At 38.9% G+C, this 12,734-nt stretch overlaps 1 protein-coding gene across 1 annotated transcript in view; it reads left to right on the forward strand.

The window, feature by feature from the left end:
* The window catches only part of LOC111827137, a 34,376-nt gene extending 26,590 nt beyond the window's left edge, over nt 1-7,786 (forward strand). The window contains exon 5 of the mRNA XM_023758656.1: nt 7,508-7,786. Within this exon, the coding sequence (XP_023614424.1) occupies nt 7,508-7,785 (278 nt within the window). The 3' untranslated portion in view covers nt 7,786. The remainder of the gene's footprint in view (nt 1-7,507) is intronic.
* The last annotated feature ends 4,948 nt before the right edge of the window (nt 7,787-12,734 follow it).

The following is a 12,734-nucleotide window of genomic DNA, read 5'->3' on the forward strand; positions in this document are numbered from 1 at the left end:
GCACAGGTGGGGGCCAGCTGGTTTGCCCTGAAGGGTGTCCTGGATCAGGGTGGGGGTCCCCACTGGGTGCCTGGCCAGTCTGGCTGAGGGGCTGAGGGCCGTTTTCTGGCTGGCGGGTGACTGAAGCTCCCAACTGCTGCTTTTTTCCTTTTTTTTTTTTCTATTCTGGACCAGCTTTAGTTCTGAGGCCTCGCTGCTGAAAGCAGGTTTCTGGCCTTTACTTTCTGTATTTGATACAATGTTGCTGTCCGGCTGGTTGAAGCCCGGCTGACTGAAAGCCGGTTTCTGGGGTTTTGTTTAGCTTCTATATTTGCAACATAGTTGCTTAGAGTTGCAGCTGAGAGGCCGGCAAGCCAGGCGGGGAACGTTGGAGTCCGCTGTCACTGGAGCAAGCAAGCCTCCCTGCTCGCTTCAGTGCATGGCTGCCGGCCGCCATCTTGGCTGACAGTTAATTTGCATAAGGATATGCTGATTAGCCAATGGGAAGGGTGGTGGTCATATGCTAATTACCATGTTTCACTTTTATTAGTGTAGATTGCCTGTGTGCCTGGCCTCAGTGCAGCACTCATATTTTTTTAAAAATATATTTTATTGATTTTTTACAGAGAGGAAGGGAGAGAGATAGAGAGTTAGAAACATCGATGGGAGAGAAACATCGATCAGCCACCTTCTGCACACCTCCTACTGGGGATGTGCCCGCAACCCAGGTACATGCCCTTGACTGGAATCGAACCTGGGACCTTTCAGTCCACAGGCCGACGCTCTATCAACTGAGCCAAACCGGTTTCGGCAGCACTCATATTTTTATTAAACCTTTTGAACACTTTCTATGTATTAGGTGCTGGGGATATGGAGATAAATTTGATGGCCCTTGACCCTGCTGTCATGGAACTGTCTGCTCCTGAGAAAGAAGGCCATGTCTTTGATCTGTGTCCCTCCATATGATGGCTTAGCTTGAGGATTTGCACAACACTTGTTTACAGGATTGAGCAAAACAAAAGCAAGTATAGTTAAAAAGAAAATAATAAACATGCTGTTGATAGCAGAACCCAGCAGGCCTACCCCAGGCCAGAGCTTGAGAACCTCAAATCTTCTTTTATATTCTCTTTTTCAATTCCTCATAATTAAAAAATAATAATATCCTGTGTAGGTATTGAGAGATTCTACCTCCCTACCTAGGAGATATCAAAAGAGGCAAGAGAATGTTCTAATTTTAGGCAATTAACACCCTAGTTTGAATCAAATAAAAAACATTGCTATTTAAATAAAATTGTAATACACAGAAACAGTCTAGACCAGTGATGGCGAACCTATGACACGCGTGTCAGAGGTGACATGCGAACTCATTTTTTTGGTTGATTTTTCTTTGTTAAATGGCATTTAAATATGTAAAATAAATATCAAAAATATAAATCTTTGTTTTACTATGGTTGCAAATATCAAAAAATTTCTATATTTGACATGGCACCAGAGTTAAGTTAGGGTTTTTCAAAATGCTGACAGGCCGAGTTCAAAAGGTTCGCCATCACTGGTCTAGATTCCCATCCATACTATTTACCACTGAAAAACACTGGATTATTGATGATAAGAGCACACAAATCAACCAGCCTAACTGTCAGGAGATATCTTGAAGGTCATCTCTGCTTTATCCATAATGTTATTCTCCCACCTCCTCATTTCATTCAAATAAAGTGTTGGCAGCAGCTTTCCTCTTTACATCCTGCTGGGGATCACTCCCAGGAGATAAGCTCAGAAGCCCATCCATCCTTTGCTTCCTGAAAGTCCTTTAAATTGTCTTCAAGAGGCATTCAGAGGTTAAGAACATCCACACCTCTCTAGCCCCTTGCTCTTTGCTTTGAGTTCAGCAAGCCCATCTCTGACATCCTTCCATGACCCTTCCGTTCCTAACATTTATTCATGAAAACAGTCTGTGCCTAAACCTTGTTGACCTCCTTTATCTAATAAAATATCATTTGAGATCCTCACCACCTATGTAGTGGTAAGTGTAACTGCTCTCAGCATTGAAGAAATTTATACTTCCAGCAATCCTATCTAATAAAAGAGTAATATGTAAATTGACCATCTTTCCAACACACAAGATGGCCGCCCCCATGTGGTCAAAGATGGCCTCCTCCATGTAGACACAAGATGGCTGGCAGGGGAGGGCAGTTGTGGGCGATCAGGCCATCAGAGGAGGGCAGTTGGGGGGGGCCAGACCTGTAGGGGATGGCAGTTAGGGGCAATTGGGCTGGCAGTGGAGCAGTTAGGTGTCAATCCGGCTGGCAGGGGAGTGGTTAGAGGGTGATCAGGCTGGCAGGCAGGTGAGCGGTTGGGATCCAGCAGTTCTGGATCCACAGGGATTGGGCCTAAATGGACAGTCAGACATCCCTTGAGGGGTCCCATATTGGAGAGGGTGCAGGCTGGGCTGAGGGACACACACACCCCCCTGTATGAATTTCATGCACCAGGCCTCTAGTCTATGAATATTCATATTCATTAAAATAGGTAGGAGGGGCATGTAGACAAATTTAGTACTTTCATTCCATATGCTCACTCAGAAGCACTTGATCCTGCTCTCCTGTTCCTGAAAACCTTTCTTTGCTTGGCATTACACAATTCTGGTTCCGTTATTTTCTCTGTGGCTACAGTGCACTGGATTATTTTGTAGTCTCTTTCCCCCCCCCATGGTTTAAAATATAGCTGTTTTTCTCTTCAGTCTTTTTCTTTTTTCATTAGAATTCCTTTTACCCGAGTAGCCATCTATTTGCCAATAACTCCCAAACCGTATTTTCAAGATAGACCTCTCCCTTGAATCAAAGAACTATGTATCTACTGTAACCTGTACACACCCATTTGGATAGCTTACGGTTCATCCTAAACAAGTAAATCCAAAACTAATTCATCATCTCCTTCTTGACCCAGATCTCCCCTTCTCTTGTTTGTGAATGGAACCACCAGCTATTTAGTTGTCCAAGCAACTGGAAGCTCTCCTTGACTTGTCCCTCTCTCTTAATGTTTCAGATCCTATTAATAACCAAATGTCTTCTCCACTGACATTTCACTAGTCCACATACCCATGATCTCTAACCTGAATTACTAGGAGATCTTGTTTCTTGCCTCAAGTCTTGTTCCACTCTGCTCCTTTCTCCACACTGCAGACAGAAATGATCTTCTAAAACACAAAACTGATCATGTTATTTCTCACCTGAAACATCTGTGATGGCTTTTTCCATTGCTCTTAAGATAAAGACTAAATTTAAGTGGGCAGTTATAAGGTCCTCCATTAACAAGCTCCTAGTGAGTTTTCCATAGTCTTCTCCCACACTGTCTGCTATCCAATCATATTGAACTGCCTTCAGTTCTTAAAAGTGACATGAAGTCTATTGCACTGGACTTCTATATAGGTTTGTCCCTCTCTCTTCCTGGAACACTTTCCCTCATTCACACAGGAAGACTTTATACATAAAGTTTTACATTACTAAATCTCGGTGCTTGGATTACAGGTAGTTTAAATATCTTTTCCTTTTTGTGATTATATTTTTAAATATTAGATAATAAACATGTATTAATTTTAAATCCCCATAAATAACATACAAATACCTTGTGACTCAGTAATTCTGGTCTGAATATATATGCAGCAAAAATGCAAATATAGACTTTTTAACCAAAAATCCAATTACATGTAAAAGAATATTTGCTCTTTTAAATTAATTAAAAGCAAATATATTAGGATTTTTAAAAAATAATAGCTGCTACCAGGTGAAGGGTACAGTGGGCCTCTCTGTACTATCTTTGCAATTTCTTATTAATCTGTTTCAAAATAAAATTTTTAAAAATGTAATAGTGTTTGACATAAATATTAACTAGTAACTTTAAATAACATTTCTCTGAAACTTAAAATTCATTTGGCAACTGTGTGAAAGACAATGAATCATTGATAAGATCTATCCTCAATGTAACTTTATAGTTTTAAAAAACATTCCTTTAAATTAATCATTCAAGTTGCTTATATTTATTGAAATATAAATATCAAAGAGGTAAATGCTGAATTATTATTCAATAGGAATAAGTATATTCTTTTCCTGGTTCCTAGAACTCAGTGAACCCAGAAGTTCAGAGATTAGGAAGCTTTCATGTAACAACTGGAATGACAATAAATCAAGAAAAGTGTAGCATTTCAAAGACAAATGAGGATTACAAAACAAAGAGGGTAGAAGTCGATTGCTATTTTCCTTTTCCTTGGAAGTGCTTCATCTCAGCCCCCAGAAGGATGGTCTAGAGAAGGCATTGGAGAGGAAAAGGGCATGAACTTCTAGGGGGTGGCACAAGGCAGAGAGAAGGCTGGATCGCCTGGCATGGCAGTCAGCAACAAAAACCTCTCCTCCATGCTCTGTGCCCCCGTCTCTTTACTCATGTCTCCTTCTTGTCCAGCTCTCCCCATCTGCCCATGTAATCTATCCATCAGTCATGGAAATGAAAATGTTAAAAGTATATGATACAGTCTATATAAAAAGATATCATTGCAACAATGCTCATCTTAGAAGTCTTAGAGACTTCCCCAGGATGTTATGGCCAAAAGAGAGCTCTTGATACTCCACAAACCAGCTGCTCCTCAGTTTAGTAAATGGTACTATTATCCAACTAGTTGCTCAATTAAAAGTTAAGAATGTATGTTTGATCTCTCTTTCTCTGCCATACTATTTAATCCATCAATAAGTCCTCTTGCTTTTATATTCAAATTGCATCTCAAACCTGTCAGCATTTCTCCATCTTCACTGATACTAACTTGGTCCAAACATCATTATCTCTCACCTGACTACAACAGCCAGGGTGATCATTTAAAAAATAAATCAAATTATGTCACTGCTCTGCTTAAAATCTTCCAATGACTTCCCACTGTAACTAGAATAAAGTACTGACTGCTTATGGTAGCTCCTCGGGGTTGTCACACTCTGGCCCATCTCAACCGTTTAGGCGGCACTCACTCTCCACCAGCTGCCCATGCCTTTTTTTTGATCCTCAAACATGCCAGGTTCAGTTGTCTTAGGGTCTTATTCTCTGCCTGAAAAGCTCTGTCCCCAGAGCTGTGCATTGCTTCAAGTCACAGCTCAAATATCATTACTATCTAACTGAGGCCTCTTCTGAGCTTCCCAACTAAATCAACCTTCTCAGGGTGAAGTAATTATTGTATTCATTTATTTATTGTCTATTGTTTTGCGCTCTCCCAATCCCATGTAAGCTCCAGGTGAGGAGAGATTACTGGTATTTGGGGGGCTGACGCACAGTAGTCTTTTTAAAAGAATGTGTTGATGAGAATGTTTTGCCCATTTTCCCCCCTTATCTTTCATCAGGATGACTAAAATGTAAGGGGGTGGGGGGAAGGAGGAGGAGGAAGAGAAGGAGAGCGGGGGAAGAGATCAAGATATAACAACCTCCAGGGAAATAGAACAGTTCTTCCAGATTCAATATTCAACATGAAATGAAAGAGAAAAATGAGTGTATTGACTCTATGCAAATCATGTGCAGGCGGAGTTCAATGGAGCTATCTATTGATTTTGGTGAGTATAACTATTATGCAAATACTTTGTTTGCTTTTATTATAGTGAGCCTTATTTTCCACTGTGGAATCCAGGTGCAGGAATAACTGTGTTTGCAAAGGCATTAACATCTTATACTTGATCAAGAAAAAAATGAAATCAAAACATACTCACTCTGTAACTACTGCCACACTGTCCAATTTCTCCCAGTTGCCATAAGTCTCTTTCCATTTGAGGCATCAAAACTTCTTTTTATTTTAAAAGAGAAGAGGTAGAGATTTCAATAACCATCCATTGAACATTGCATATAAAATAGTGAATATACTTTTCATATATTTGTGGCTAAGACACCAAGACTAGGGGGGTTTTCATTTTTGTGCTTAATGTATATTTGTTTTTTATGAGTCACATATATTAAAAGTTATTCTTTATAAGACTCCACTCAAAGTGATGAGTCAAAGCTTTTCCTTTTTTCTTGAGAAGAGAGGTTTCTGTTTACCTAAGATGTGTCCTTTTGTCTGTAGATAAACAATTGGCTGACTTAATAGAATCTTTGTTATCCCATTAGCCAAGGTAAATAAGAGAATAATAAATCTACCTAAAATCATTGTCTGGGACTAGCAAGAAAGAAATTAGTTACTATGCTTAAATTATTAGCTGATTTTATTTATGATTCCACATGGCTATAGCCCAGCTGTTGGAGAACTCTGATTAGGTTGTTCTTAAGCTGAAAAAGCTGCTAGAATTCTTTCTGATGACAAAACAAATTCAATTAAAAATGACTTGACGAGTAACTATAGTGAGAAAGGAAAGCAGTCATCTTCTGTATGTCTGAAATAACTATTTGTTCAGAACACCACTATATCTTTCTCCAACCAGCCTCAGCCTTGGGCCAACTTATGACTATTGCGTCTAGTAAGAATCTACCTGTTGCCTCTAGAATTCCAGGTGTCCTGGCAGTGTATTTTATTTCTATATTTGCTGCCTGAGAAAAGGGAAGATGCTTCCGGGGTATGAAGCAATAACAGAAAACCATGAAGGGCAGAATGTTGTAATGAAAAAAATCCCAAACTGAGAATTAGGAACCTTGTTTCTAGTCCTATATAACTTCTCTGGGCCTCAAATTCCAGAATGTAAGATAAACATAGAGCTCTTTGGGGTTCCATTAAATTCTAAAACAGTGAGTTACTGCAGTAGAGCTTTCCTTAAGCAATGATTAAGGTTATATCTACACTGAGCTATCAGGAGAGGAATGAAGACATTATATGATTAAAGAAAATATAATTTAGAAAATCTTCCCTAAAGAAAATGTTCACTGTTATTTGCCAAGGACGATTTCAACTCATAGAGCAGTGAATATCTTAAATTTCCTAAGTGAGCTGTTTCCAGTTCAACTCAACAGATATTTATTAAGATTCTCATTTGTAGAAAGTATTAGCTTGACCTCAGTCAACACCAACATTCCTTGGCACTGTGGAGCTGTACCTTGTGGATTTTTTTTCACAAGTAAGAACAGGTTTCCCACCTTCTTTAGCAATACACATTGAGCTCTTTGGGGGAAGGGAAGGGAGCATTGTTGGTAACCCAAACTTTCCAAATAGTAATCATTGAGTCAAGACCTTTACATTCATCAAATCCTCATTACCCGTAAATGCTTCCTTGTGCGGAAAGCCTTGGAGCAGTAGAGGTAGTTCATGTGGAGAGAGAGACTCTTTGCACCACAGTTCAATCAACTGAAAAAAAAAATAATGTGGAGAATAAGGATCTATTCAGAAGCTGCAGCCAATGACAAAAAGGAGGCTTTGAAACAGAGCCCAGAAAACATGTTCAAGTCTGAAATCTGGGGCAACACAGAGAGCTCCTGGCAATTCAGTGAGTGGAAAAAATAGCATGATGTTTGCAAATGACCATGCTTGGATTTACACTCAGAAATTTAAAAACTCTTCCTTTTCTTTTTTGATTCCACCCAGGTTTGTACCTGCTATCTACCTCGGTTTGCTTTCTACCTCTCCCTGGCCAGTCCCACAGCACTGTCACCAGACACTTCAGTGGTAATGAGAGCCCAACTCCTTGTACTACAAGCTCATTACTAAACAAAATGACTGAAGGGCCTTTGAACGTGCTGTTCTCTGTTGGAATGTTCTTTACCCAATATATGCCTGGCTCACTCCCTCACTTCCTTCAAGTCTCAGTTCAAATGTGGTGTTATCCAATTTGTAATATCTTAACCAATAAAGGGAAAAAATAAAAATAAAAGCAAAAAAAATTATCATTCCCTTATTGATCACTATCCACCCGTATGCTATGTTGTTTCAGAGTCCTGATAACCACCTGACATATACATTTATCTAAATATATTCATGTGCTTCTATGTTTTGCTTGTGTTGATTACTAGATATAAGTTCCAAAAGGATAGGAACTTCCATTTTCCCATATCCAAACACCTATGTAGTAGGTGCCTAACAGACATTTGTTGAATTAATTAATTAAATGCACCCAATACATTTGATCGTGCTTTAGATCAAAACACTGGTCAGGCTGAGGAAGAAACTGTCAAAGTCATTTTCTACTTCCTGTTTTTTTTTCCCCCCCTCTGTTTGGTTGATCTGGTTTAACTGTTCAGGTTCAGAAAATAGATCATGGACAATATGGAAGCTTATTTGTTTCTTATTTTCTGGATATCACCACAAAGCTGTAATTTTTCCTACAGGGAACATTTATGTTTAAAACATACAGTTAGTTGTTCTGATTACAGAGCCATGACTAATGTTTAAGAATAGGACATTGATAGGGTTTTTAGCTGATATATATATACATATTCCCGCCCCCCCCCCCATCTTTTTCCTCCTCTGTTTGGTTGATCTGGTTTAACTGTTCAGGTTCAGAAAACATGTTTCAACTTTTAAAATGCTGATAAAATTTATCAATTATTTAGACACATTTTTCTTCCCCAATCTTTGCTGGAGGCCATGGAATAATGAAATACCACCTCACACCTGTTAGCATTCCTATTATCAAAAAGACAAAAGGTAACAAGTGTTGGCAAGAATGTGGAGAAAAGGGAACCCTTTTGCACTATTGGTGGGCATATTAATTGTGCAGCCACTATGAAAAACAGTAAGGAGGTTCCTCAAAAAATTAAAAATAGGACTATCATATGATCCAGAAATTCCATTTCTGGGTATTTATCTGAAGAAAATAAAAACACTAACTTGAAATGACAGATGTACCCCATGTTCTTTGTGTGAATGGATAAAGAAAAGGTCAGACATATACACACTGAAATATAACTCAGCCATAAGAAGAAGAAAGTCTTGCCATTTGCAATAGCAGATGGACCTTAGGGCATTATGCTAAGTGAAATAAGTCAGACAGAGAAAGATGAATACCATATGATCTAACTTATGTTAAAATTAAAAAAAAACCCAAGAGACAATTAAAAAACACAAAACAAAAAATAGCAAGCTATGGATGTAGAGAAGAGATTGGTGGTTACCAGAGGCATGGGGTGGGTGACATGGGAGAGAGAGATTAAAAAGTACAACCTCTCAGCTGTAAAAAATAGATAAGTCATGGGGTTGTAATGTACAATATGGAGACTATAATTAATACTGTATTGTATATTTTAAAGCTGTTAAGAGAGTAGATCTTATAAGTTTTCATGGCAAAAAATAATTCTGTAACTCTGTATGTTGATGGATGTTAACTAGCTTTATTGTGGTGATCACTTCACTGCCTATACAAATATCAAATAATTATGGGATACACCTGAAACTGATACCATGTTATATGTCAATGATATCTAAATTTTTTAAAAAAGAAATAGGCCTTGAACCCATACATCCTTATTAGTTGTTGGGATAATATATACTTCCATAATGCTTGGCAGATACCCACTGCCATTGTTTTCTAACTGCTTCCCAGTCATCCCAGCTGCCAGGGTGTTGAGATACCCTGGATCCAGCAATTAAAGGGTTAATGATACACTCCAGGCCTTACTTCTCCACTTGGCCAGCATCTGTACCAGTTGTTAAATATTTTTTATATCAACCTGTTCATGTTGTGAATTTATTTTTAAAAAGTGTTCTGGGAGTCCAGAGGATGAGGTAATTAATTCTAACCCCAGAGAGTTAAGTCTAGAAAGCAGTCGAAGTGAGATTTAAGTCTCTAAGTGATCAAAAGAAATGTGTCTTCTATTTAGTCTTTTTTCCTTTGATGTTTCCAATTTCTTCTATATTAGAAAATAAAGCTGTTAGTTAACTGTAAAAAAAAAAGATCCAGGAGAAATAAAGATAAAGGAAAATTTCAAAAGAAGTTAATCTTTTTCCTTTCAAAATTATATCTACCCTACAGACCTTAAAGAGGCAACAATTTTCAGACACAATGTCCTTGTATTCAGGATTGTATAGTGTTCAGAGCACACTCTAGTCTTAAGAATTAGGGGGATTTGGACAAATAAGATACCTCTCTTTACTTTCATTGCGTCATATAAAAATAAGATAATGACAGTCTCATTCCAAAAGGTTGTTATGAGTAGTAAGCAACATAATGCATGTACAGTGTTTAACTCAGTGGCAGCACATTGTAGATGCTTATTAAAATTGGCTGTTATTAAGACAGGCCCAGTAGTTCCTCAAAAACTTGGCCTCAGACACGTCACTTCCTCCTCCAGGAACCTGCTCTTCAGTGTTGACAGTTTTCTCAATAGCTCCTTGGCCTACCTGGGAAAGCAGTGAGGAAATTGCCTCAGTAGATGAAAATACTAGAGGAAGGTGGCAGCTCGTCTGAACCTGACTCAGAGGTTCTGAAAAAAATAGGGTGGGTATCCAATTCCAGGACCTTCTGGTCTCACAAGTATTAAAACCATTTAATGAAATGCAAATTAGAATTCCCCTGAATAAAGTAGGACTTGATGCTAACAAGGAAGAGCCTTCTTTTTGTCATTCTGTTACTTACCAATACAGGATCAGGGTAGGAAGTATCTTCAAATGATAGGAAAACATGGTCATAGCTGAGGTTCATGAACCCTAACTATATAGTGCCTGGGCTAAAAATTTTATATATATTCTCAAATATGATGTTCACAGTAACCTAAAGTCTTCCTTTTGCCCCATGGACCTCTTTCCAGCCGCCCCCACCCCACAATGCCATGTTTTATCAACATTTCACCTACATGGCATGGTTTCCTGTAATCAGAAACTCTGGGTTACTTGAATAATGCCAACTAGATATTTCTTTGATTAAAAAAGATCCTAACTGCCTGGCCAGAGTGGCTCAGTTGGTTAGAGCATTATCTTGTCCACCAAAAGGTTGCTGGTTTGGTTCAATTCCTGGATATGGTCAGGGCACATTCCTTGGTTGTGGGTTAGGTCTCCAGTTAGAGTGTGTATGGGAGGCAACTGATTGATATTTCTCTCTCTCTCTCTCTCCCTTCCTGTCTCTAAACATGTCCTCAGGTGAGTAGTAAAAAAAAAACAGATCCTAACTTCATATGATGTTAATCTCTAAATAGGAATTATGTCCCAATACTGCAACCTCTGTCTTCAGTTAAGCCATTAGTAATCCTAGCATGCAATCCTCCTTAAATTGAAAGTCAATGATGAGTTCCAGACGTCCTAAAGTCATATGGATGTTAGGTGGAGAGATTATGTGATAAAGTAGTCAGATTATTATACTGAGAACAATGAAATCAACCCAAAAATTTAACTCTTCTGAAACTAGGAGCCTCGTGACTATATTGGTTGGTTATCTGTTTTGGCATTGTGAAGAGCTTGCCTCTCAATAGATTTCTTTTTAATTTTAAAAACAGTCTACTTTTTATTTGACATACATGTAGCACTTCTGTATTCGGTATGTGAAGAAATTAGTAGAAAGTTCCAGCCCTTGAAAATCTTAAATTTCTACCTGAAAGTAAAGAAATTATTTTTTAAAAGGTACTTGAGAAAATTTTGAACAAAATACTGATGCAAAATGATGTTCACAACTAAGTCACTATAGAGATTAATTTGGTACATGTCTTGTAATGCCAAGCAAAGTTCTAAGTTAATGCTACTGCTGTACAGGCCCCATATAGAATTGCTAAAGTGTCTGAATTGGATCAACACAAATGATGATCATCTACTTACTTACAAAATGCTTTCTCTGAGGCAGACAGTGCTGCCATTTAATCTGTATTACAACCCTATTTGGAGCTGAGAAAGGTGAGCAATGAGACCAGGAGAAGTGCAGCAATGCACCTGAGGTCACAGAGAGGGCAGAGTGATGATTTGAAACCGGAAAATGTGGCTCCCGAATCAGAGACTTTTCCTGCCATATTCTGACTCAGTGTTTCTCCCAACATGTCAGTTTCAGCCCCAGGCAACTTCTAGCCATAAGGAGCCCTAGGGGAGGACATTCATGCTGTAGTCTTCCATTCAGAAAAGACTGCAAGACCTACCCAGGATGAAAGGGGACTGGAAATGTACAAATCAACCGGCCTAGCCAGGGCCTTCCAGATGGCCAGTCATCATTGAACTGCCTCTTACCAAGAGAGTACTAGGTCAGTATGACCAGTAGAGGTGCTAATGAATGCACATGCCCCTCTGGCCTATAGTGTTCAAGTTTCAGGAGAGAAGAAAGGTTTCTGGCATAAGTTTCTTGATTGCCCTACAGAATGTAAAGTGTTGCATTGGGTGACTGATAGGACACCTTCCAGAAAAATCACATTCAAAAGTTCCTTATTGACAGCTATTCTTGATAATTTCCTCTGATATCTAAGTATTTCATTTTCAAGAAATTTTTAATATTGCACGTTGGTTCTATCTTTCTCAAACAGAGAAATGAGTTGACTACCAAAGTTAATCAGCCACCTCATGAAAACCAGCCAAACAAGTTAGAGTGAATCCTACACCCCCATGCCTTGCTCTGATTCACACAGAGGCATCAGTGGGGCTTAGAATGTGATGAATTGGCTCCCACACTACTGGTATCTCTCAGCTATGGACTCTGGGACTGAGATGCCCCAACAAGCTTGGGAAGGATAGAGGGATTTGTGCTATGAAAACATCTTCACCCCACATCTACTCTATCTCTGCCAAGTAATGTCAGTTCCTGAGTTGACACGGTCAATACCACTTGGTGCATTTGCAACAGCTAAAAGGCCATTGCCAAACTGCCTGAAGTACAGTAATAAAAAGAATTACTAGTAGATGTGTTTAT

This window comes from Myotis lucifugus, unplaced genomic scaffold (genome assembly GCF_000147115.1).
Source record: "Myotis lucifugus unplaced genomic scaffold, Myoluc2.0 scaffold_136, whole genome shotgun sequence".
Taxonomy (NCBI): Eukaryota; Metazoa; Chordata; class Mammalia; order Chiroptera; family Vespertilionidae; genus Myotis; species Myotis lucifugus.